Source organism: Varroa destructor, unplaced genomic scaffold (genome assembly GCF_002443255.2).
Source record: "Varroa destructor unplaced genomic scaffold, Vdes_3.0 BEIS01000002.1, whole genome shotgun sequence".
In the NCBI taxonomy this organism is placed as follows: domain Eukaryota; kingdom Metazoa; phylum Arthropoda; class Arachnida; order Mesostigmata; family Varroidae; genus Varroa; species Varroa destructor.
In genome coordinates this window covers 14,829,191-14,855,777 of record NW_019211455.1, presented here as the reverse complement: position 1 = coordinate 14,855,777, position 26,587 = coordinate 14,829,191, and the positions used below count along the sequence as shown (strand labels likewise).

The following is a 26,587-nucleotide window of genomic DNA, read 5'->3' as shown; positions in this document are numbered from 1 at the left end:
CCTTCGATGAGGGCTCATCTAGGATATATGGAGATGCAATTGAGAGGGCAGCCCATGCTTCTAGATAAGCCCCTTCTTCGTGTCATTCATACAGCCAATGAGCTGGACCGCCTTCAGTTGAAGTTAACTGGCGAAAAAGCCTCATGCGATCGGTGCAAATCGCATTCATCCGTTAAACCCTATCGCAAACTTCATGGCTATATGCCACGCTTCGATAGCACCGTGGGGCGAAATGAGTCATAGGCTAAGGTGGATCTAAGAAGGTATAGTGTAATTCTCTTACCAGCCTAAATTACCTATATAACACCTATTGCTGTAGGAGAAAAACAATCGATAACTTGTTTCTAAAATACGCGCAGCAAATAAACACACGGAATTTGCACATAGTTCGTATATTGCGTTAGGCTGGCGCTGATAATCACCATTTATACTCTGCAGCGTTTATCCAAAAATAGACCTGAGTCCTAATTTTTCGATTTGGTTAAGCCGCTTGTGCCGATATAATAATCAAACGGTAGCTTGGGAAATGTCCGGCATGCTTAATTTTAAGAGGATTCGATGTTAACGCTTTGTTTCAATTAAAACACCCATAAGCGAGATTTGCGCCCCTGAATCGAAAGCAATGAATACTGGCACAGTATTGTTTTTACTGATATCTATAATGCAACTTATAAATTCATATAGTGGACGCCAAAGTCATTTTCTGTGCACGTATACTAGTGTTATTTACTTGCGTTAAATCAATAACTTCAATTACATACATTTACATACAGTAATTTAATAATAATAATAAAAACAGTCCTGATAATTCGAGTAAGGTATCGATAGGATTTACTAAAGGGCGCGCTAGTTAAACACTTTGTAACTTGCCGATAGGTTTTATCAAACTAATATATACATATATATATATATTAGATCATGCTTTTGCAGCCGTTTTATCTATGTTTTATAGGACAAATTCAGTCTGAGTAAAGTTATAAGAATAAGGTCGGACAATAGAGCATTTCACGATACTATGCCGTTCCAAAGCATTCCAAGAGTATATGAATTTTAGTATTATAAAACAGGCCTTAGATAGATTTGTATATAAGTGGTTTGCCTGTCAGGCAATAGTTAGATGCGGACCGTATAGACTGCGTACTTGTGTCATCATTTACTATGCTGGATTTTTTCGAAATAACGGATAATGATTATGTAATTAATTAGCTAGCGCTCACGGACGTACGCGGCATCCGAGTATTTCCTCCAGCCAGCTATTATGCACTGTCATTGGTAATATCTGGCTGAAAATTGCTATAATTGACCGTCATTCCGTTCAGTGGCCCTGTCTAAACTGCTCTATCGATAAGATAGCGACTTAATTGATTACGGACGGGTATAACTTTCACACGGCAAAGTTGCAAGTCGCTGACTTCCTGGTTCCAGGGAGCTGGGCGTCGACAGGTCTGCCCGCCCGAACTTGCGCCACGGTCTTGGTATCAAAGTTTATGGATGTCGGAAGTTAAGACAATCTTTACGCGGATGTAAAACCGACCTCGAGCCAATCGCCAGCCGTAAGTCGCTCGGTGTATACCGGTGAAATACATCAAAGTATAGGTAGGGAAATAGCTCGATACTTCGATATAGGTTTTTTTCCGACAAATGCTCTTCCTGGAATATAGCTTGACCATAAACAGCGGTATCACTACCGCCGCAATGGTATGTATTAGTTTGGCGATATTCGATAACGGACGACAGCCAACTATCACGGGTATGATAGTACAAAATTTCTATTTGTATATCCCGAATTGAATACTGACCATTTTGCCTAGTTTACCTACTTTCTACAGAGAATATAGATAGCTGTGTAGGTTATGTAATGGTAGAATATGCAGTCGTCCCATTGGATAACTTTAATAATCGTTTCATTTTTGAAATAAGAATAATTCGTTACCGCGTAAGTATTATAAAGATATTTATTTGTGAATATCTCATTGACAAGAGGTTTAACTTTCGAGTTACGAAATCCGAACAATCTAAAATTGACGGTCTGGGTGTCAGGCCACATCTCCGTAAGCAGCAAACTTGTGTGCCTCGAATGTGCACTGTGACGCCAAAGTAAATCATTAATAAGTAGTAAACGAACGATTTTACTTACTAAAGTAACTTACATGTCACCTTCGGGACGATCCAGCACGGTAACTAGGTACATGGATGGGGGCACAATAGTGCTGCCCCGTGTAGCGATCGTCTAATTATGAAGTCTGGAGATATTACTTGCATACACGCATATAAACGTAAACTTAAATCTCTAAGCCATCAAGGCAAAAGCGACAGAAAAAAAAGCAAAAAGCTTCGCAGGCTTTAAAAGATCATAGTCGAATGGTGCAACATGTTCTATCTGTTCCTTGTCTGAATGACAAGGTAGAGCACTCATTATCATCCACCGTACGCGTATACACATATATATATATATAGTATGAATGGGCGCGTATGTGACACTTAAAAGGAGCAGCCTGCCAACAGATTCGTCTTTATGACGGAAGAAATGACGAGACGCTGGACAGCTAGTGAAACAGCTGGAATATCGATACAACACAGCGGCTGGTTGTAGGTACGAGATTGTTGCAGATACGAGGAACCTTCAGCCGCTTTGGGGATGAAGGAGGGTTGGAGTTAGCTACTTAGTTGGGTGCCTGTTGAATTCAGGCATTTCTAAATTTGCGTTCAAAGACTACATATACCGTATTATCTGGAGAAGAGCTACACTCTGTCCCGGCAGCGTACTTCTAAGTCTTCCCTCTCCCCTTTAGAACCTCGTAGGTCAGGGCAGTCAGGCGATTTGAGAGTATAGAGACGGGAGAAGACTAGAAGCGGGGGGCGGCGAATGGGCACTAGGTTAGTGGAGGCAGAGAGCTATAGCACACGCTTAAAACTAGGTGAAGGAGGAAACAGCGTCAGAAAATAGAAGCAGAGACTTGCTTGGAGGTAGACATGGCAAGATGGTAAAGGCAAAGTAGACTTGGCTAGGGTTGACGGGCGAACGCACAGGTTGGACCTGTCAAGGGCAACCAAGAGGCTACGACTAACGCGGGCAAACCGAGGAAGGAAAGCAGAGAATGAACGACTAAGGGCTACGAGCTATAGTTTGCACGCGCGGCATCCGCAGGCAGAGCGTAGTACAGTTCTCCTGCGCCTTGCGCAACCCCCAAGAGGCCGTTCACTGCTTTACTGACTGACGTACGGCGCTCTCTGCCACTTTCTGGCTTAAGCTCTTGCTCGCTTATTCTCTTTCACTTTTTCTTTCGCTCATTCATTCCCTCAGTCACTCTTCGAGAAGTTAAACAACCAACACTTTTTACAAGCCAGCTGCCTATATTAGCAGTGGCAGACCGACAGGATGATATTTGGCAGCACAATGGCAGTCGAGCGAAGCAGAGATTGAAGAAGATTCCTGTGCGTCCCAAACCTGGTGCGTTGCCCGCGAGCGCGCGCCAGCTCAAGTTGTAGCTTATTGGCGCGGAAATTTAATAAAGCCAACGGGTGGACGGAGGCGAGTAAGCAAGGGTGCCACAGCCGATGACGACGGGGACATCAGGAAAAGAAAGACGACAAGACAGGAGCAAAATGGGGCCAAGCTCTTGTGAGCGCTGTGCGTCTCCTGTAGAACAACACCATCGAGTTCTGTACGTGTCCATACTGTCTCTGAGTATGCCCTGCCGTTATGTGTACATTCGACAAGCACATACATCTATGCCGATTGATGCGAAGTAAATGTGTGCTGGTATCCGTGACTCTGGCCGAGCCAATGGGCTGGCGCATGAGGTCCTCAAGAGAAGAATGGATGATGTGCAGGGAGAGAAGGAACACAGAGAACGTAAGTGAGGTTTGGTAATGACTTGAGGAAATGTTGTACTCTGTTGTTTCCTTTAGTGAAACGGGCAGTTTCTTGACCTTTCCGATGAGTTTGGGCGCAGTATCGGAGTGGGTGATTTGTTGGTAAACGTTCGAGGGAAGCAACGATTGGGCTTCGATCAGGAACGACTGCCTGTGGAAGAGCAATAAGTCCAATAAATGTGTTGATCATTTTCCCCACTGCCGTAATGTTCGTCGTTTCTTTCCCTCCGCGTTGCTTCTTGCTCCGCTGACGTTGTTGCCGTTCGATTCTCTACCATTGCGCCCTGTTTCGTGGAACAACTTCCTGTTCAGTGAAGTAGAGTCTGGACCAGCCTAGACTCTACACAAACTGCTTTCAGACGGCTGCGTAAATTTAATATAATTTTTTCAAGACAGACGCGTGAGGCAGCTAAACGCACAAACACACATACATAGATCGACGCATGTTGGCAAACACCCGCGAACAGTTCGAACAAGTGAAAGGAGCAGTAGTTAAAATGACGCAAGCAATACTTCACACAGTTCGCTCGGTCCGAGTGAAACTATCAGGCGGTTTCAGCTGTTGGTGGCACGGTGGCAGCCCCCTTTTTTGCAAAACAGTATCAGTTGTCGTAGCTAAAACATCAAAATCATTGAATTTTTGGCTGCGACCACCGCCGGCAACTGTCATCTTTCCCGCTGGATCACAAATCAGTCGGACAGCAGAGGCGGGAGGAGGTGGTAGGAGGCGACAAATCACGCAACGGAAAACAAGGGGAAGCGGTCGAGTGCCGCTGCCCGCCGCTGATGGATAGTGCGTAGCCTACAACGCACACTCTGCTATGCAAACGCAAAGTATCGTGTGCATCCTAACCGGCGAATGAACATATTGCAACGTCACGCCTGCACACGCTGCAACTAAGGCCAGTACGGAAGCATTGTGACAATGAGGAAAAACAAAATTGCATTTTCGCACAAAGCGTGACGTTGCAATATGTTCGTTCGTCGGTCCAAATGCACACGACGCTTTGTGACAACAGCCGTCGTTCTGCTGCTCACAAACGGTCAGACCTTGTTCCAGCATCAGATGCCCCAGCGAAATGTCGAAGTCTGGTTACACTAACAAAGGTCCTACTGAATCACTGTAACGGGCGAGAGAGACCGTGCGAAGGGTTACGAAATTGGCTTAAAATTCCCATTTGTTTGGAATCAATGCACTGAACCTGTAGAATACACCTACATTAACTATTTCTATTCCAGAATTATAGCTAGCTAAGATTTCTTGCAAAATATTTCTACACATGCTGCTCTATTTCTTGTCGTTGCTCGAACAAAGCTTGGGAGAATTGAACGCAACCGTACAGCCTGTTGCGTTGCAGTCTTTGCAGATACTTTTATAATGTTTTCACCTCTATCATCCTTAATATTGAACAAGTAACAACGAGATTGTTTGTATTCGGTAGCAGGATATCACAGATGTGTAAATCATGTAGAATCAGAAAAAGGACAATGTTGCATCTAATAGCAATAGGCCAACGATTGGCGAACTGTTAACGGTAGATCTGTTGATTAGGTGATTAATAATTATCGCGGTATCGGCTAGAAAGCGTGCTATTTCCGTTCTTTTATTCCAGAAGCTTCTTTTACGGCAACACACGTCTGCTTGAGTACTAAATGCTATCATATATGCACTTGGCGAGAAAACACCTACTACCTGATATTCCTGGCTCCATAATAGAGTATGTTTCATACCGTTTACCTTGCCAGTTACGACATAAAAGTCGTTACTACGATTACAGTTATCCGGTTCCTGATAATAAAATAAAACAGTTTCGAAATACAAGTTAGTAACAGGACCTATTCGAGGATTGAATTGATTTATCCATCTTGAACAGGCCCAAATTATAGGCCAATTCAAATTTGTATCAACAAGGAATTGACCAATATCGCGTAAATATCGTCATGGATATAAACCAACTCTAGCGTTTCTTACCACTATAAATTAGTGGTATCGTCTAACGGTAAGTCAACAATCAAACCACACCAGGTATCGCCCGCCTACAGTGAACGACAGCGGAAATTCCAGCTCCTAGAATTTTCAGTTCAGAACTTCCAGGATGGTATAGTTTCCTTGAAAAAGTTCTGGTACAGTAACCACCTTACATATGTAATGACTAAAGAAATCATTGGCACAGATCACATCCTACACCTCTCAATGATATCGTCCATCTCCCATTCAAAAATGTTTCAGCATCGTTTAACTCCATAACGTTTGCAGCGTTTCGCTGCCTCTAATAGAGGAAGCATCGTCGCCACGATCAGCATGAATAACAGCATCATGAAGATGAAACACCGTAAAGTGAATGAAATACCGCTACAGCTTATGCCCTTGCCTTCGTTATAGCTCTCGCCACTCGGGAAAGGGTAGTTCTGCTCGGAGAGTAGCTTAGGACACAATCAGATCTTCGCGGCAGGCGCCGAGAAAGCGGCCTGCTAGAAGCATTGTGTACCGTTCAGCGACATTCACGCGCGGTTTCGTAGCGTTATAGTGTGCCTCGTAGTGCGTTCCTATTCAAGCCAGGGGTCGAACAACCATGTGACGAGTTAAAGAGTATAATTTTCGTCCCTTCCCAACGGACAAAGGATATAGTGAATGTGAAGTGCTATCAAGTGCTGACTGATACGATACAAACGAGAGTCATGAAATTGTTGGCAACGGTGGCGATTTTGCTAGGAGTCGCGCTCCTTACAGAGGTCGGTCTGGCGAGCATAGTAAGATCGGCGGATCAAAGACACAGACAAAAAAGATCTTTGAAGAACTTTGACGATACTGAGGAACTATTCACAATTCCGTTAACCTATCGGAGCAAACAGGCCCGTCGGGCGAGTGACTCAAGTGAACATCAATCGTGGGCATCGCTGTTTCAAAGTGATCAGGCACCGATGGATCCATGCCAAGATGAGCGCGGAAACCCGCGACGTTGTATACCCGACTTCGAGAATGCCGCGTTCGGGCGAAATGTAACGGCTTCTTCGACCTGCGGCAGTCCGGCTGCTAGACTCTGCCAGGTGACGCCTTCAGGTCCCGGAGTAACGGGAAGTAGTTCAGGAATACCTGGTGTCGACGAAGAACTAGTGCGAACATGCCAGGAGTGTGACAGCTCAACAGCAGCAACGAGCCATCCGGCATCACTTTTGACCGACGTCAACAATCCCTCAAAACCAACCTGCTGGATGTCTGAACCATTTAATGTAAACAGCCAACAAGAGCGTAATGTCTCGTTAAAACTTTCGCTCGGTAAAAAATTCGAGCTCACTTATGTGTCATTGCAATTCTGTGGGTCAGGCAAGCCGGACTCATTGGCCATTTACAAGAGTAGCGACTACGGGGTGACCTGGCAACCATTCCAATTTTACTCAACGAACTGTCAGTTAATCTACGGCCGAGCTTCACGTTCACAACGACACATCTTGCCTGAACGTGAACATGAACCGCTGTGCTCCGATCCGAATGCGGACACCAACGCCCAAAGCAATACTCGCATCGCGTTCTCTACTCTGGAAGGACGACCTTCCGCTTACGAGTTCGACCAGAGTCCTCTGCTGCAAGACTGGGTAACTGCCACCGACATCCGCGTTGATTTCCGACGACTTCTCGATCCTAGGCAGCAAATCCTGCCGGATCCTCCTCGGAAGAAAAAACGTAGAACCGCCGTGTCGTCTTCTGTTTCCACTTCATCAGTCTTGTCATCGTCGTCCTCATTAACTGGAAGTGGCACAATAACCTCTGACGACGACCGAGACAATGAACTTCTTACGGATAACAACAACAATCCCGCGAGCTTACCGGAATGGAGCAATGAAAGCCTTAGCTTAAACGCGGCGGCATCGCCACAGGAAGCTCTCAAGCAGCAAAACAGCTATTATTTCTATTCCCTTGCAGAACTCGCCATTGGGGGCCGGTGCAAATGTAACGGCCATGCTTCCCGATGTGTCAAGCGCGGTACTAGCAGTACCAGTGGAACTAGCAGTGCCGTTGCTTATACTAAAAAGGATTCGAATGGATTTTCCATAGGCAAAAATAACAAAAACGATGCTGACCGTGAGCTCGAATGTGAGTGTCGACATAACACCGCCGGGAGGGACTGTGAAAAATGTGCACCATTTTACTTTGACAGGCCTTGGGCCAGAGCTACCGCGAGCGACGCAAAAGAATGCCGACGTAAGTATCTATTTACGTCGTATAGTATCTGTAAAGTGTACGTATCGTACGTAGCCTGTGTGCTGTCTAGGTAAATGACGCTTGAACACGGCGTTGTGTGTACAAGAGTATGATATAAGTGGGTGCTTGTGATGGTTAAGTTGTACTACATAAACATATCTGAGGATGTTGTTTATATAGAACGCAGGAGCACAAGAAGGCGCACGCCGCATATGTAGCATTGTCTTCAAACGAGATTCATATTTATGTATGCATATATATGCTAGCACTTCTTACGGGTTTAGCATGTCAGCTGTGTGTTAACTTAGTTTACGTTCGTTCTCTTTGTTTCGCTTTTTTTCTGTACATGTGCATAGGGGGTCCAAAGGGGCATTCACTCACGATAGCGATTTTGAAGGGTAAAAAAACATTTTTGTAATTTTCTAAAACATTTTATATGAGAAGTCCAACCATACGGTACTTGCAGATGGGCTGTAATATCTCGTTTTGGTTTGCTCCATTTAATGCGATTAATGTTTTAACATTAAGAGGTTATCTGAAAGCCGCCGATCGAGCTGGGCGGTTTCAATTAAATATGTGTTCATTTTGTAGAGCTTTCGAAACGGAAAGAACTTTGGAGGCATGTATGACTTTGTCGACGTCAATTTTTTTTAAAATAGATTTGAAACATGTCCTTAAAAAATAAAGCAAAAAAATGTATAGATCGAGAACGAGTATTTTAACAGGCGACGACCAAGCTTTCCTTTTAGCGCTATTCATCACTATTTTTTTGGTACAGATTCGAAGTGAGGATGAGAATTTCACCTTTAAAAAGTACTTCACTCCGCAGCTCTTCCTTCACTTTATCAGTCATCCACTATGCACTATCCTATTTACGAACAACTGAAACACGTTGTTAGTCTGATTATATGAATGCCATGCTAGGTGTTATCCGCTCCACCTCTTAAGCTTATATCCTCTTAGACGCGGGTCATCATCAAGCAAACAGTCAACTACGTAGAGGAACTGACCCCGCCATTTCTGCAGGGTGAAGTACACCCCTCAAGGGCAAAAGCAACGGTCGCTGGGTAAGAATGACAATCACTCGAACACCGTTCCCTAGGCAGACAGCCAAAGCGTTGAGACATGGCCATAGTAGTAACGATGGGGCGTTTTGGGGGAATCGCATTGGAAATGTCTGAGGTGATGGATTAAGTGTTCGAAGAAGTAAAACCAGCCAGCGGAGCAGACAAGATCTGACAAGTAGGGAAAGGAAGAAAAATTAAAAGCAAACGAAAATGTCGGATGGAAAATTTGGTGTCATTTTTTTAAGCGTCATAGAGCAAGGCAGAAAGCAATAGGTAGAAAAGGGAAAATAAAGCGATAACCTGGACGAAAAATAAGGTGACGGGGACGAGCTTGACAACACCGACATAGAGCAGTATCGAGTGATTGTGACAGGCGATCGGTCCTTTGGTTGGTCGATCCCCAAAGAAAGCAGAAAAAGGCAAATCCTCAAGACGGATCATTCAGTTTCAATTTGAGAAGGGACTGAGCGCACAAGCTACCGAGAGAAGCTCAATTTCTCCTTACTGCTCTGACTTTTATAACATTATACGAGCTTTGCACGGGCGTATCCACGCACGTTTCTAGTTAACATTGCCGTCGAATGACGTAGTCTTACGTATGGAGCGGTGGCATTCGAGTCGTCGACACGAAACGCTGTTCGAAGTGTACCGCAACTCGAGCATGGTGTGATGACAGAGACGCGTAAATAAAAGAACACGCTGGAGCTGACAAGGCAAAGGAATCAAGTTAACACTGTCGACGAAATATAGAACGAGCCAGCGAGCTAAATAGGCACAGGTGGTTAGGTGGGCCAAACAAACTTTTCAGCGGGGCTTTAGATAAGCGGATAGCTTTGCTCCATCTGTTTGGGTCGGTTTTGTCGCAGCTGCAGCCGCCGACGTTCCCGACTACGTACTGCAAGCGATTAACAAACGCAATGGCGAGAAGTAATAGCATGAACGGCGTGCAGCGCCATCAAAACTCCGGCGTCTCCGAGCGCGCTGTGTTAGACATGTCGTGAGCTAATACGATCGCGAAAATAGCAACGGAAACAGCAATCCGTTAGTGATGACACCAAACGCGGTCATCACATCGGAAGGCGTCAAGAATACCGTATCTGTTGTGATTGAAATTGCTTGTCGAGCGGCTCTGACGAAGCGGTTCAGTAAAGTTCTCAAAAAGACGATACGAAAATGGAGGCAAAAAGAACGACATGTCCTCGTAACTGAGATTAAGTGGGTGGCTGTTTCAAGCGACGAAACAATGTAGAATAATAACATCGATCCTGAGAATTGGCCAAATCAGTTTGGATTTAAGACGTAGACATCAAGGCCCGCTGCCCTCAAAGTTCGTGCACTCCATTTGCGGTAAACATGGCAATCATGACAAAAGCGATTATCTACTCTAATATCGGTAGTCTTGATCGATTCGTGTTTTTATAAAAGAAAGTTTCAACTTTGGTTCAAACTTGGGCCTGTCAATCGAAACGCTGGTATGTGTGAGCATTGAAAGAAGCTCATTGCCATTGAATTTCGTTTCGCGCACGGTACTAACATGACTGTAATGCCTGATATGCCTGTCTTTTCGTCCTCTTCGTGGACGGCTTGTTCCTAGTAGGTAGGGTTTTCTATGTAAATGTCCAGTATCTCCTTACCTCGTGTCCATTTTGACGTCATCGTTTCAAATGCTCTATATGTCGTACCATTGGCGTGTGCGCAATACGAGAAAAACTGATCGACGACTGACGACTGGAACAATCGATGAGTGCGAAAATAATTAACACTTTTTAATTGCTTTTATAGCTAAACACCTGTATGGCTTTAGTAGTTCAGAGCTGATGAGCGTCAACAAAGGGTTATTAAACTTATGCAGCCCCCCTTGGCAGAAGCGACAGAGACACGCTTAAATGGTTTTTCAGAAATCTACGCCTATAGAAGATGTTGGTCCCTAGCGCAGCTGTTATGTTCGGTGAGCTAGCTCTTTGGGACTGTGTAGACATATATTTCCCCTATCAAAGTCTATATGCTTGTATGCATAGCATCTATGAAAGTTCCTATAGAAGCTGTATGGAACAAAGTTCACTTAACCCTACTGCGGACTAGAGCCGTTGTCGCGGAAGGATAAATTATGGCAAGGTATTCGATAAAACCCTTAAGCTATGGTCTAGGAAGCTATTACTGGACGATTTAAAGATCTCTGAGAATATATCGACCAAAAACGCTTTGAGGCTGAGCCCTATAGCCAGTAATGATCAAAGCTGAAAGGCAAATGCTTATGTTCCAAGGCACGATTCCGACCTATAATTTTGACTAGAAAAGGCGACACTTAATTTAATGACCAGTTAAATGAGAAATGATTATTTATTGATCCGTATGGAAATTGTTATACCGTAGCTTATATATGTCTATGTTCATTAGGCTAATTTCTTATCTTGTCGTAAGTTAGTATTTTCACTTCAGTAGTTTATATAGACCCATTTTTCCTGTCGCAATTAGCCCGCGAAGTGATCTTGTGCGCGATAGGGTTTTAATGAAACGCAGTTTGGGTCTTGTCTACTTTGAAAAATATAGTTGTGCTAAAAATTTGATGAATATTTTTCTTATTACATCGAGCAAATGTTCCTCTCGTGTTTTCTGGTTAGGGTTGCAGTTGTGACGACGTTCCCTAAGAAAAACCTTAAGACCAATAGGTATATAATGTGTGGAACTTTCGACCTATTGACGATTGTGCTTGTTTGCTAATTTCGAGAAAGTACATCAGCTGTTAGATCACTGCTAAACTTTGCGATAACACCTCTGTAATGCAGGGTTGCTGACACCGGTAACCCATTTCGCGACCCCTCTGTTGTCTTCTATTTAATCGTTTCACTACGATGGGCATCTTCATAATGTCTTACGCATTACCCCTTCTTCCTCGCGTTACCCTCGTCGATTCCTCGCAAATGTTTACATGTCACTAGATGGCTTGTGTGATGTTCGTATTTTCAGCTGAAAATACTATATCATCATACAGCAGAGGTAAACGTACCAACGTAAAGTAACTAACAGTTATCGTACCTGGACTACCCTATTTTCGCTCGTTCGCTTCACGCGTTCATCCCACAGCTGGAAAAAAAATATCGTGTATCCATGATACTGTGACGGCAAAAATCTTCTCTACATACTGTTTAACCGTAACGGCAAAAAAATGCCATTCAGCATACGAACGATATGAAAAGTCCACGGTATTATGTTAAAAACAAGAGATAGATAGCGAGGCAGGGAGAGAGAGCCTAGACGAAAACAAATTAACATATAATAATAACGAGACAACGTTCCGAATGCGCCTAGCTGCCATGCGTACCTTTATGGAATAGCGAAGCAGGCGTGCCTATTCAGTTAATAAGCGTCATAGGTAGTATTTCACGAGTCCAGCGTTGCATACTATATCATTAAGAAAACTCGTTCATTCTTCTACGCTTATAGCACCCTTCGTGTATTAAATGATTTATCGAGTTTGGATTTCTACTTATTTTCTACTTAAATAGCAACAATACAACTTATGTGGTCCGTCATCATACCTGTTTGTCAGACGCTGTCAGACCATACTATGGATCACTAACTATATTTAAATAGAAAACCTGTCGACGGTATCGTAGGCTCAGACTGTCCCTATTGACTTTTTGTCTAAGGTCTTGACCAGTTAACAATAATTGTACAAACGAACAAAAATGCCCATTTACTAATCACCTTAGTGCTCTTTTGCACGTTAGCTGGATGCCGTTTCGTCGCCTCAGGCAGCGATTCTTCGTACCTTTCAAATCTAATTCAGTTACATAGCTGATTCTATATGTTGCAGCGCTATGGAAAAATGGTTTTAAATTTGTTTTCGTAGTGCTGAACTTCAACACAATAAGCTGTTTGTTGGCATCGAGGTTCTATAACCTTGACCAGTATAGTAGGCTCAGGCTAGCCTTGTTGTCGTTGCTGTTGACTTTGTCTATCTCTCCATCATTGTACGCCAATTACTAGCTGTTTATGATGCGGCCATATCATACGGATATATTTTTATGCCCTGTCTTATGTCGCGCGACAGCCTAGCCAGCCATACCGCTGCCGTCGCTTCCGCTTTCGATGGCGCGACACCGATAACGACCATCGAAACGGCACCAAAAATTAACAATCTCAAAGCAAAGTTGATACTACCTTCTTGCTCATTTTCTCTTTGGTCGGTCTTTTTCAACGATCGCATCTTTTTGCTCAAACAAAACAGTACCCCACGCTTTTTCTGCTGCCAATGCTGCTTAAATGAAAATTCAAAGAAGAACTGTGTCTTCCTCCTTTTCAGTTTATGAATACACATTATACATATATATAGAATGAGTCAGGGTCAGAAAAGCGAGACTAGCCAAGACGAAGGTGGAGGTTTGGGGGTTTCGGCAAAAACAGTTCGTCGCGCAGCTTTCACAGTTTGCAACAGCGGCAGATCGGACATTACGGCGCGAATAGGGCGGCGTTCTATGGCGCGTCTTCTTTGAGGCTTCAAAGCCGTTTCTTGTTAGGAGGGCGCAGCCCCGTTTAGGCAGTAACAGAAGAAGCAGGAATCGCACATTTATACAGACACGCAGTCACTCATTGGCATCCGGAGACATCGCTATTCAACTGAGTGCTGATCATTTGGTTGCTGTTTGTCCGGATCGTCGTCTGATCAGCCGACCCTCCTCCGGCGCACGCACAGAGACGAAAAAAGGCAAAAAACCAGCGAGAGAACAAGGAGAAATATGGCATGACTGCTAGCCTGTTGTACAACCGCTGCTCAACGATCGATGCTGTAGTGTATCCTCTTGTCTCTGGTTTGGCGGCTGACCGGGCTCGATGAAAGGTCTGCACGCCTCACAAATCAAATCTTGCGGCTCAGATCAGACGTCTCTCTGTCCGATGGGAGGGCTAGCCGATCAAAGTCAAACTGTACGTTACTGCTGCTGCGTCTTTTTCCTATTTTTTTCTGTGCTTACGGCGATAGATTTTCGTTTACGCACAGCACTGGGTGCCGTTCCGACCTGCCGTCGGCATTGATCTTGCAGCAGATGTTGTTGTCAACTTTGCTATAATCTGAGCTCTTCTGCCCATTTCTGATTTATATATATATGAGTCCGTGTGTATCTGTGTGAAAACGTGTCTACCATACCGCCCGTATTTCGTCCTCCGGCCTTTGGTTGAAAGAAAGACCTCTGCGGAAGATGCTGCAGAAAAATACGTAGAGTAGGAGGGTCCTGCAAGCTGTCGTCTTCGCCCAGGGCGAGTTACTGTTAATGATGCACTCGATGTTTAATCCAGCAACGCGAGGACGGTGAGCACGCTTCCGCCGCGACCGTGGTTCACGCCATCGTGTGGTATGACACTGGTAATTGCTTGCGTATACTGAGATACGTCGACCACTCAGAGGTCTACATGTCCCAGTCAGAGACAGACGTCACTACCAAGCGACGATAACAACATCTTTGTCATCAACAATGTAACAGCAGCAGCAGCACGAATAGCCAAAATCATACCAAGAGAAGAAGACTTGCTCGTGCGGCAGTCCGAGATTATAGACACTTGATTGTTATTATCGTCCAGTCGCCATCTTTACCGTTGCTTTATCTACTCGATGACAGACGACAAAATGCTAAAAAAATCTGCACTGACGACGACGGTGTCATCATCATCATCATCATCATCGTGTGATTGCTAGCTACGTTGAATCGTCTTCTTCAGTCCCGTACGATTTCCATACTGTACAATGAAATTGATAAAGCACAGATACGTTTATCGTTATACATGCGTTCTGATAAGCGATCACCGGAGATACAACTGTTATAAATATTATTATTGCTAGCAGATGATTCTCACCACCTAACGGCCGTAACATCTAACAACTTTTATCAGAATAAAAGAACGAGCAGTGGAACACCACTCGCCAATGGGCATTATCCTACGAAACTGGGAAGGTCGAGTATGCGGCAATGCGCGTCAAGAAGCCAATAAGTCTACTGATTTCGACGATCGTTTCTACGTGTCATACAAACACGCAGACCTGCGCTTGATCGAGAAGGCCAGCAGACAACTCGCTGAAGCTGTAAATGGCAGCTCTTTCAGGTCGTAATGGCCCCACGAATGCGTAACCCAGTTGCGTCAGCTTTCGTCCACGAACGAAAAACGAACTCTGCCACGCGTTAGCTTGTTCACATAGAAAGATGGACATGTCTCATTGATACCTCGTCAGGCACATCGTTGTATTCAACCCAATTCTGGACGCTGGGTTCTACACGTATAGAAATGTGTATTCATCAGGACGACCTTGACAGTTGGACCATGACGAAGATTCCGACACTAAGCAATTGCATTGATTGTTTGGGTCTGGGTGTAATCAATGGGGGCGATAACGAGAAAATGTATAATAGGATTTATTCTGCCAGGGCTAAATAGGAAGAGCTATAACCTGACCTGTTTTCTGTACTATACTGAAGCAGTGATTTATGCCGCCGCCGCCGCCGCCGCCGCCGCCGATGCTATGGATGCTTATTTTTAGACGATAAACTGACCATGTTAAAGTCGTCAACCGGTTTCACACTTCTATTGCAACTGACGGGCGAAAATTACGTCAGACATTTGATTAAATGCAGTGTTTAGTATTTATGTAACTGACCGTAGAGTCGAGGATTCAGAAATTACACTAAACCCTATTTCCTTTCCTAATAACATCGCTTAGGGTAGGCGGCTGGGACGAATGGCTGGGCATTTCAAAATCAGCGTGGCAGTGAATATTCTACTTTGGGCCTACCGTCATCGTAGCCAGTACGAAGTCAGACAGGAGCTGATTACCAAAGAAAATAGATAGAATGATTTCCACCACTAAACTGGCTTTTTGTCGTTTTTTTTTTAACTAGTAAACTTTTTTTTTGTAAGGACTGTCGATTCTGACAGTCGATGACAATCGCATGAATGTATCTGTTCACTGTAAATGCATTCATCATGCCTTTTGGATACAGGGCTGAATGTATATGGGTGGCAACGTCCATCGTATCACTAGGCCAAAATAAAAGTTATTTATTAGTAAGTTACTTAGTGAGCAAACTAAATATCAGGCAATTCTATACTAGTTATAATCGATGGGTAGCTCGATCCTAGTAATAACAATCTTACCCACTCGAACGCTCTTCCAGTTAAGTTGTTTCCTGTACACTATTAACGATGCATGATGTTAATTGAAATAAACTGCCGTTTTAAGTTTAACGAAATAAAGTTACCTTTCTTAGACAGGGGTTCGCGGTTATAAAAGAAGGGACTGCTTGCACGTCTCCGTTTTACGTAAAACGTTTAAATGGCAACGCTAATTGATATGGACAGGTTACGTGTGACACAATATGTACCTTGTTCATGTATAGCGTAGGGACGGTAAGTAACACCAAATCCGGTGCGGCTGAAGTACAAATTCATACTGACGACCACTTCGTATGAAAGGCTGGTTATTTTGTGTAACAAGGCGTAATTAGGTTTGATTGTTCCTTGTGGCCATCCATACTGTAAGGTAGTTAATAAGCATAATTATTATTAGTGATACTATTATTAATATTGTAGTGTTGCAAATTAGTGCGGTCTGGTCGCATATTAGCAAATGCCCCACAAACACGATACATACATAAATGTAAACGATAGGCAAACAAGCATAGGCTAGTTCTAGTCTGTCCTACTAAACTAGTGAGAACCCGAAGTCGTGTAGCTCGTTCGGCCTTATAGTGCTGAATCCCAAGAATGCCGCGGTTACGACGAGAAGGACCGCAGTTGGTGGAATATGACCTATGCCGCTCTGCTCAACTGGACGGGAACGTTAAGTTCACAGAAATTCTATTTGGAATGTTTGTTGTCTCACATTGGGCCTCGGGCTCACAGACAACAGGTCCGTCTCAGGGCTACGGTAAAAGCTCTCATATCATTGATGAACCGGCAAGCATCTGAGCTGCCTGGGGCAGTTGTTTTGTATAGAGATGTTTCTGCGGTTTAAAAGCATAACAATATGAACAAAAGCTGATAGCTGTCCATAGGTCGGGAGGGGCCAAACACCCAACGTTAAGATGTACGTTTAGCGACCATTGGCATTCAGCTTTGTCTCCTGGATTTACTTCGAGCTATCGCTACAACATATAACCCAATGCACGAATGCTGTTCACATGGCTACAAGAGACGATTTTGCCGCTTACCGTTAACGTCTCTGCGGTTGCGGCGGCTTATTTGCGGCATTTCCTGCGAATCGCATTGGCGTCACCGGGTCTAGACAATAGGGGGGTGCATCGTGGTGCTGAATGAACTGTTAATTGCTGGCTGGACGTATGGCATGAAACCCGCATAAGGGCAAGTGGTAAGCGCGGCCTGTGGTCGTATGACATGAACCATAAAACTGTCAAGAGCTGAATTTTATATATGTCTGCTGTACTCTACTGCTTTTATTGAAAACATTAATTTCATACCAAGCTGCATATTGCACTCACTGGTAGCATGGTTCATAAAAGCGACCTGCAATTTTTACATACTAAGTATTATGTAGTAGGTTACAACGGCCGGACGATCTAACCGTTCATGCAGAGGCAGCATTTTGGGCATCGGGGGCGCTAATACACGTAAGGTAATGCACAGGTAGTTAGCTGCCGCTTAACCTTGAACTAAAGACCTTAAGAGTTTAATAAAGTGTCTAATGCACTCATGCAGAAAGTACAGAGGCATTTGTTTATTTGCGTGAGATGACTTTTTCATGCCCACTGCCACGTTTTCTTAGTTTATTTGTGTCTTACGGTTCTTTCGCCAGTTTCATTCTGCATATGCCATATAAAAGTAGAGCTGCGGAAATGGCCGAGATCACATTATTATTTGCTTTTAGATAATGTCAGATTTTATTGTCTTTCTTGTTTGAAGTGGAAATGTACGCTTTCCTTGACTAGCAAGGGAAGAAGCAGCCTGCGGATTTTGGCTTAGTCGCTACGACAATTACATGTCTGTCGCGGATAACTGCCTCCAAATGGGAAAGTAGCGCCATTTCAGAATTAAACCTCTAATGCCGCGGCGTAAGGCTTGTCGACGCTGCTATCGTACGAAGCCCAAACTACAACGATGATTAGGAGTGGCTGCTCAGAACGAGACGTTTTTCGCAGCGCTTCGTTGAATTCGCGGAATTCTCGGCGCTTCCCTGATAGAAAGTAGCAAGGGTAAGGAATGATTGAATATCAGGAAAAGATCTGGTGTCAGACAATGGCAGTGTAAGGCGGAGTAGATGTGCATACCAGTGGAGAAGGCTATGGCCAAAAAGAGACTAAAAAAATTACACTAGTTCTACCTGTAGTATCTTAGGCTATGGCTGTTGGCTAGGTCGGGAGAGAAACATGGGGGCGGAAAGGACCGGTAAAGGCCACGTGATGGCATTGTTGTGTCTGCCTGTGCCTGACCGAACTTCAGTCAGAGTGAAAATCAGAGAGGAACGTTACATGGATTAGTTATGATTGGCTTTTTGCGCGTTTCTGATATGTCATCAGTGTTGCCGTTACACACCAGTGGAACAAAAGTCGGTTGTTTTTGACGGTTTCGATACCGCCGACACCTGATTTACTTCTAACATCCGTAGTCGCTTTCCTTGACTGTCGATTTTGTCTAAATATATTCAGGATACATATTGTCATTTAAGCATTCGTCTAAGGCTATTTGCTAGTGACTTGTCGCGTCAGGTAACGGCGGTCCTAAACGTCCTCTCCTATTCTTCTTTTCGACTTTTACATACATGCCATATTTACGAGCATGAGAAGATCTACAGTCCCGGTCTCAATTACCGGATCTTGTCACCGCCAGGACGGTGCTGACGATATGTCTAATACGTTCACATACATCTCGGATAAGAAACAACGGGCAACAGATCGGGCACCACCGCTTTAACAAATCTATGCACTTAAGCATGTGTTTTCGAGTATCCCAGGTTCCTATGTCGGGCGAGTTTTCTCGTCAAAACGAGAAAGACTCAGACGGCCATCTAGCCTAATGTATGCTCTATATGAAAGCTATTTTCAGTCTTATACCTTATACAGCATTCTGCGCCTTAAAAGACGCTGGTTTGTTCCAAGTTCCATCTTTCCTCGCCCTTTCCCTCGCTCTCTCTCTCTCTCTCTCTCTATATATATATATATATATATATACATACATATATATATATATACATATATATATATATATACATATATATATATATATGTTACTTGGTGTGCTAACAACGTTTCAACGAGACTTGTTTAGTTCCTTTTCTTACATGGGGATCGTAGTGAAACCATTGCTGTTGACCTTGTCGAGTGAGTGAATTCCCGCAAACTGCAGGGATCAGTCGGGTCCTACTGCTTTCGGCGAGTTCTGTTTTCATCTGCCACCCTCGGTCTCGTTCACGCACAAGACGACTGTTGCTTTTTTCAACTATTCTTTCTTGTTATCCGTTGTGTAGCTGCCGCTCTTCTTGCCTGGTCCCCTTCATTTTTGGCTAGCAGCTGCGCAACAGGAAAAAAGGCCCCGAAATGGCGAAGAAAAGCCCTGGCTACGGTGCGTGGAAAGGCGAAGGGGGAGCTTCAAAACGGTGCGGTGGCAATTTCGCACTGGTGCTACCATCAGGCTGCGCAGCAGCAGAAGAGACGTAATGTACGAATACCTTAGTGGCAATCGACCAGACACCCAGACAAGCGGGCAATCGACGGTAATGTGCATAAAACGTAGCGGCTGGCAAGATTTAACGATTTTGCGTTTTTTTTTGGCTTCTTTCGCGATTTCCTCCATTGCCCGTTGCTGTTACTACGTAGGGATGTTCGACTGCACAAGTGAGTTTCAAGCAAAGTTGGTCTTTTGTGTTTAGGTTTATTTTTCTGACAGTTGTAGCGGTAGCTGACATCTCATTTCGTGAACACTCGAGCCTTTTATGCTTAGGTCCAACTTTAACGCTGTAGCATTTGCTATCGAAGTACTGTGTTGCAGACTTGGCTTTCCCGATGACGTTTATAAGCGTCTTGCATAAAGAACATAACAACAGAACTACTCTAATTTTTGTAGTGGACAAATTAACTCTTATCCCTCTGAATAGGGACTGCTATTATATAGAACGAAGATCAAACTGTCAAGTAAATAGCAAGCTCACATACTGATAGTTCACGCTGTCAAAGTGAGTTCATTGGTATGATGCCGAACACCAGCTTTGGTTGTTTGTTATAAGAAATCTCAACTACAAAGCTATTCGTGTACCCTTTTTTTTTCTATTCGGTTATCATGGAACACCCACTGTCGCAATAATGGACTTGAAGAGAAGAAGAAGATTTAGGTTTTTTCTTTATATTACTAGCCTTCATCAATGATCTGGCACCTACTATCGTCTAATTCTTCTTCTAATCTAAGGAAGTGAAATTCTTGACACTTTAAAGGTTAAAGAAACAAAGAATTCGATCCTCCTGAAAAAAAAAAAGGGTTCTTTAAGCGCTTTCTATAATTTCAATCTGGGTGCCCCTATGGCGCTTATTTATGGTAGTCGACGAGTTCGAAGCAATATATAAATTATTAATTCCAAGTTAATTTTAGTCTTCATTTGAAGTAATATACAAGTCGAAACTAAGCATAGAGTAATCTGGTTAGATACTTTAAATTCTAATTGTTACTCCTACGGAATTACTTTTTATGGGTGTATGTGCATGCTCATGCATCTATTTTCATCGAAAGCTGGTCTTCTTATTACTATTATTATCATTAATCCGTTCTTGTCTCCGGCATCCGTTGAGTAATGAATAGTAATCGTGTGCTTATTATGCGAACAAAGAAGTTTTGTAGTACTTCTTTTGCTTTCAAAGGACGGGTGCATAGGAAGTACCTTAGATAGGCCACTATCCGCAGTAATAGTGGTTCTTAGAAAAGTAAAATATGTAAGCAATTGGCAATGCGTCTGAACAACAAAGGACACAGCACCCTTTTTGAAATCGCGGCCATAACAAATCAATTGCAGCGGTCACTCAACTATGGAGAACACGACGTTAAAATAATAAACATACACCCTCTATGTTTAATTCTACATGTGGGGAGCAGATCGCTTTGCAGACGCGAAAAAAAGTGGGCTTTTTAAGCGGTCTTAAGTCCATGGAACACGGGTGGATAATGTGTATCTAAATATAGACAAGTAATGTCATTTGATGGCTTCATGAACGTTACCACCTGATAGACCCCCTTTAGCAACTGGAGTATAACGGGCGTAAAAACCGAATCGAACCAAGAAGCACTGAAACCTTGTGAAAATCTTATTATATATATGCCCCAAAACGACGATCAGTTGTTTTTAATCTAAGTTGAAGTTATCACGCATACTAATAACGTCTGTTGTATCAACAGTGCGGGTGTGTGCACAGCCCAGAGACCAACAAGGGTCCATCAGTGCACCATCAGTTAAACTTTTCACATTAACTTAGAACAAATGCTATTTAAATTTAGTTGATTGCGATCCAGGCCGTAGTGAGCCAAACTAGGATACTGGAGACGAGTAAATCAGGAGGGATCCTGCCATTGGACGAGATGTAAATAGTAGCAGGCTCGTCAACGGTTTTGCCTTTACTTTAGCTGATATCCTATAGAACACAAGATCATTAAGCCCGCAAAAGCAGCGAACGAACTTACGTAAATGACACTTCAAGGGACGCGCACCGTTAAATGCGTTATGTCCACTCCATGTTAAAAATAAGGTCTTCCGACCGTGGCGATAAGTACACACCTCCATATGGTGAACTCGTGGTCGAGCATGGCATAACAAACCTGTATCAATACATCATAATCTTGACAACACTGCTTGCCAAGTACGTTCAAAACTACCGAAATTATGAAATCTTCAAAATTAATGGTGCCAGATATTTTCATTCGATAGCACCTGTATGCGATTCTACAAATCATGCTACAGAGTACGTATGTATTTTATGTCATCTGTCCCGTTCGCAAACTGGTAACACCTCTTGTAGAACAATGCTCGCTAGATATATGGACAACACTAGATAAGGCATTTTATTATTATTTTAACGATATCTAAGAACAATTGATCCCATATCCAAAGGATTAGATAAATCACGAAGCTTACCGATAATATCAGGGTATCGTGCACTCCGACGTGAGAGGAGCGGTTGGATAGCTCAGTCAGACCTTTGTTCTGCTGTTATCCATTTTGTATTATTATCACTTTTCGCTGTCCTATCAGTGATTTAACTGTCTCTGAAGGTTGTTGGAACCCTGGCAATGACGCTGTATCCCCACTGTGTTCATCGACGGATTTTTCCACAAAGGAAAGAGGAGATGCAAATCGTTGAATGTTAAAGGTTCAGCTCAACCATATATGACATGGACATTTTCTTTTTTGCCGACTAAACTGAAAGCCGTCACCATTGCGCGGAGATTGTCGCGCCTTCGGTTCACGTTCGTTTGTTTCAAAAAAAAAGGCCATTGTGACCACTACTTCTTGGATCAGTGAAAAACATTGACTTTCGACAACCGGTCGAACCGCATTTCGGCCGCCGAGGCGTTCTTCAATTTTACGGTCCTTAATAATCTCTTAACAATATCGCAGAGCGGAGACGCCTGCTTGCTACTTAAGAGCATCGTAAAGTGTTCACGACGTCGGCTAGATTGCTCTTCTGCGTCATCTGAAGCCAACCATTGTCGGGCTTTATTGGTTGTGCCGGTGGCCAGTTTACCGTAACTTGAGTTCGGTTTTTTTTGTTCAACCTGCGTTTGATTCTGCGAATGTTGCCATATAGCAATGGTACCGAACTTTGCGTCCCTATACGAAATTGGCTGAGTTACACTGTTTAGTTCTTTTATTCTGGCGATGGGTGCAATTACTTCTCTAAAGGTGACATTTTAGGCGGGCGAGAAACGACTGAGCCGTTCTCAAAGCTAAATTGTAGTACCTATGTAGAGCCAACCCATCTACGAAAAGCCCGCCCATCATTGTTCAAAAAACAACGGTTCACGTTGGGTATTCCAATCTGCTTCTGTTTTTCTACATTTTCTGAATTTTCGGCCCCGATCGTAATTGGGCACGCTAGAGCAAGTTCACCGTTCGTCGTCCAACTAATACGCAAATTGGGTGATATGTGTTATTAAAATTGGTAACCGATGATAACTGCGTATAAGTGAAACATATTATTGTCATGTTAAGTAAGTATATTGTGCGCACAAAATTATTCAGTTGGCTATAGCGGTAAATGTTACCCTGGGATTACATGTTTAGAAAGGCTATCCCCGTGCCATACTTAAGTAGACCACCAAACTTGTTCGATGATTTGGATTGTAGTAGCCAGCAATCAGCGTCGAAAGAAGACGTTCTCCGAAACTGATAACGATGGATTGCATGAATAAATTGGTGAACAGGTCCCGCTTACATTACCCCATGAATTTATGGCCAACCCACAATAACCCACGAATTCCGGCGCAGCCGATAGAGACAACATGTCTCATGGCAGAGGGTCTCAGTTGCCCTTTCTTGAAATCATTGCTAATTTTTGTTAATGACCACGCTAGTGGAGAAAACGACGTCGACTATTAATTTATACCCCAATTTTTCACTGAACCTGCCTACCTCATCTGCCAAACCGCCTAAACTAATCTCGACTTTCACGACCTACCAGAAGGTTCCCTAAAGACTTGCTCCGTCATTTTTCTGCCTGAACAACGTGAAAATTGAGGAGCGCGCGAGAACAACAGGCAAGATATAAAAGTTGTTGAACTGAAACAGCCGACCGTTGGGGCGGTGGAAAACGAACCCGACAATCGTGCTTGGTTGTGTGTGTTTCTGTGACCAGATCATCAAGTGGCTATTAGCTTCAGCAAAGAGAGATGTCTATAATTGTCCACAAGCTAACTACGGCTGTACTAATCTTGATTTAGGAGATGCGCCCGTCTAGGAACGAAAAAATTAGGTTATCAACAGTTTAAGGTCATGTTGGCAGCACTTTTTCTATGGTTGTCTGTGTTCTTTAGACCTTCATTTTTTCATCCAAGGCAACCTATAGGATGCACAAACGAACAAACCTATTAGATTATTGTTCCTATGCTTCGTTGTAAATCATCTTGTTAGTCTTTGACTTCGGCTTTTTACGAATATCATTTTTAAAAGAATAACGCTCTAAACACTTCGATTTTTTCAATGGTTGACCCGATATCTATTGTGTTGTTTGTCTGTGAATCTGTCTTAATGTCATATTCTGTTGCGAGCCACAGGAGGATGCGCATAGATGTACGTAGATCTGCATGTATTACTCGATTCAACCTTGAATACTGGTTATTACAAGCGCTCTGGCCTCCAGTGGGTAACTTATCGGTTAAAGGATACATACAATCTACATTTACATGCTCCTGACACCACTCACAAGCAAAGGCCGGACCTCATTTGCACCCAAGCCCTGCTCCATAAATCACACACTCAAATGCCAAGTAAATTCAATAGCGAGCACTTACGCTAGGTGTTGATTGCGAACTATATTAGAGGCTTGAAGTAGTGAATAGCATATGGGAAGGCCTTCGGATATATTGAAGAAGGAAGACACTTGCTATGAACTTTATTATTTCATAGGTGTATATATATATATATATGGAATACGCTTGAGCCCAAGTCGTCGCTTGAGCTGATAGGAATTTTAATCTCCTTGTGTCATTAATTAACGCTGAAAGCTTGCTCGTATAATTCTGACAGAGCTATTTTCTCGGCAAACATTTATTTGATAAAAAATTAAAGAAACTAAAATAGCCTACCGTCGACGTTATCGGGCAGTTGACGTAACTGCGACTTTACCTGATATTAAATGAACGGCCACTTTTTGATAGAACTTCAAGGCAAATTAAAGCACAACTGGGTACTCTGGTCTTATGCAAAGAATGGGCTGACAGGACACTCCCTAATTAATTACCAAAGCCCCTCACCTTAACGCAATGCGCTTCCATGGGGTTGTACTGCAGGTCAACTCGTTTATCCGATTCGTGCACGTTGCACATGCCTTGTGCCTAAAAATAAAGTGTACAGCCAGACTTTTTTTTACAAGGCCGAAATCAAATAGCAAATTTATAATGATAAACATCAGAACTGAAGTCATGTTCTGCCAGCACTGTCAAATAATTCGTTTCTAAGCTATTTTGAAGAACAAGCCAAACTAGCTTCACAGAAGTCAGAAATATGGCAGATAACAGACACCTTGGTAACGGTTATTAATCTGTACTGATATAGCATAGGCGACTAAACACCTCCATGGACCTTATAAGACGTACAAGAGATAAGATACATGTACCCCAGCCTCAAGTCTCCTTTTTCCCCAAAGCGGTCCACATTATGCCTCAAAACGACGAATCGACGCTAGTCGAATTGAAAGCAGTCGAGTCAACTGTTGGTCTGCCTGTACAGCTGAAAGATTGACTACGACACGAGCCTGAATGATCGCGACTCCGATTACCACAACTATTGATCATTACGGCTCCGAATGATCATTCTCAGCGCGACCTTCTTTTCAGATGGCGCTACATTCGCCTCCTATCTCCAACATAATCCCCTTCCTCCTTTGCGCTGTCGTAGTTACTTGCAGAGGTTAGTATAAACGATTCATTCTGTCCTATTCAGTCCTTTGACCACTGGACCGTAAACTGCTACAACGTGTCGAACGTCGATACTCTAATGTTTGTGGCCCGGCAGCTGGATTTCTTATAGTAGTGAGTAATATATATACATTACTTACTAGCTCATTGGCATCGCCCTATACTACGTCATTTTTTTTTGTCTTTTCTACTCTGCTTACGTGTTACAAGTTCATTCCGTTAATTCATTTGCACAGCGATTAATCTAAGACTTGGCCACAGTCGAAGAAGGACTTTGTACGTCTGGCAGACCAGTCGACGTTTACGGGCTCGTTCGATGACTGTAAATCTTACAGTATTTTTTTTTTGTCCATATTCTATCTGGAACAGATTTAGAGACAGACATAGAAAACAGCTGCATTGATTTTTGTAGCGGTTGTGCAAGACAAAATCTGCCTCGTGTCGATCGGCGTAACACGGTACACCGGTGCCGGGTCGCAGTCACGGGCAAGAACACTCTGTTCCAACGACGAATTTCCTATGGAAGCTGTACGCTTGTGTGCATATATATATATATATATATATGTACGTGTCCGACCCAAATTCAATACCACCGTTCAGACTAGTACTGCTGTACATAACGTCCATATCCATAGCCATTAGATGGCGGCTACTCGCTAATATAGAAGAATGTGTAGGGACTGCTGTTGGCACCCCCACGACGGCCACCGGTGGCACAATGGCAGTGTGGAATAGAGACCGCTATGCTCTAACTACACCAGAACCGCTAGCATATTTCCCTCGTGAGCAGATCGCGATAGCATAGCTTGATACAATAACGTTCAGTGAA

At 43.4% G+C, this 26,587-nt stretch overlaps 1 protein-coding gene across 1 annotated transcript in view; it reads left to right on the top strand.

Moving 5' to 3' along the window:
• Positions 1-6,313: 6,313 nt before the first annotated feature.
• LOC111245074 (netrin-1-like) overlaps positions 6,314-26,587 on the top strand; it is a 73,784-nt gene continuing 53,510 nt past the window's right edge. The window contains exon 1 of the mRNA XM_022792881.2: positions 6,314-8,077. Within this exon, the coding sequence (XP_022648616.1) occupies positions 6,556-8,077 (1,522 nt within the window). The 5' untranslated portion in view covers positions 6,314-6,555. The remainder of the gene's footprint in view (positions 8,078-26,587) is intronic.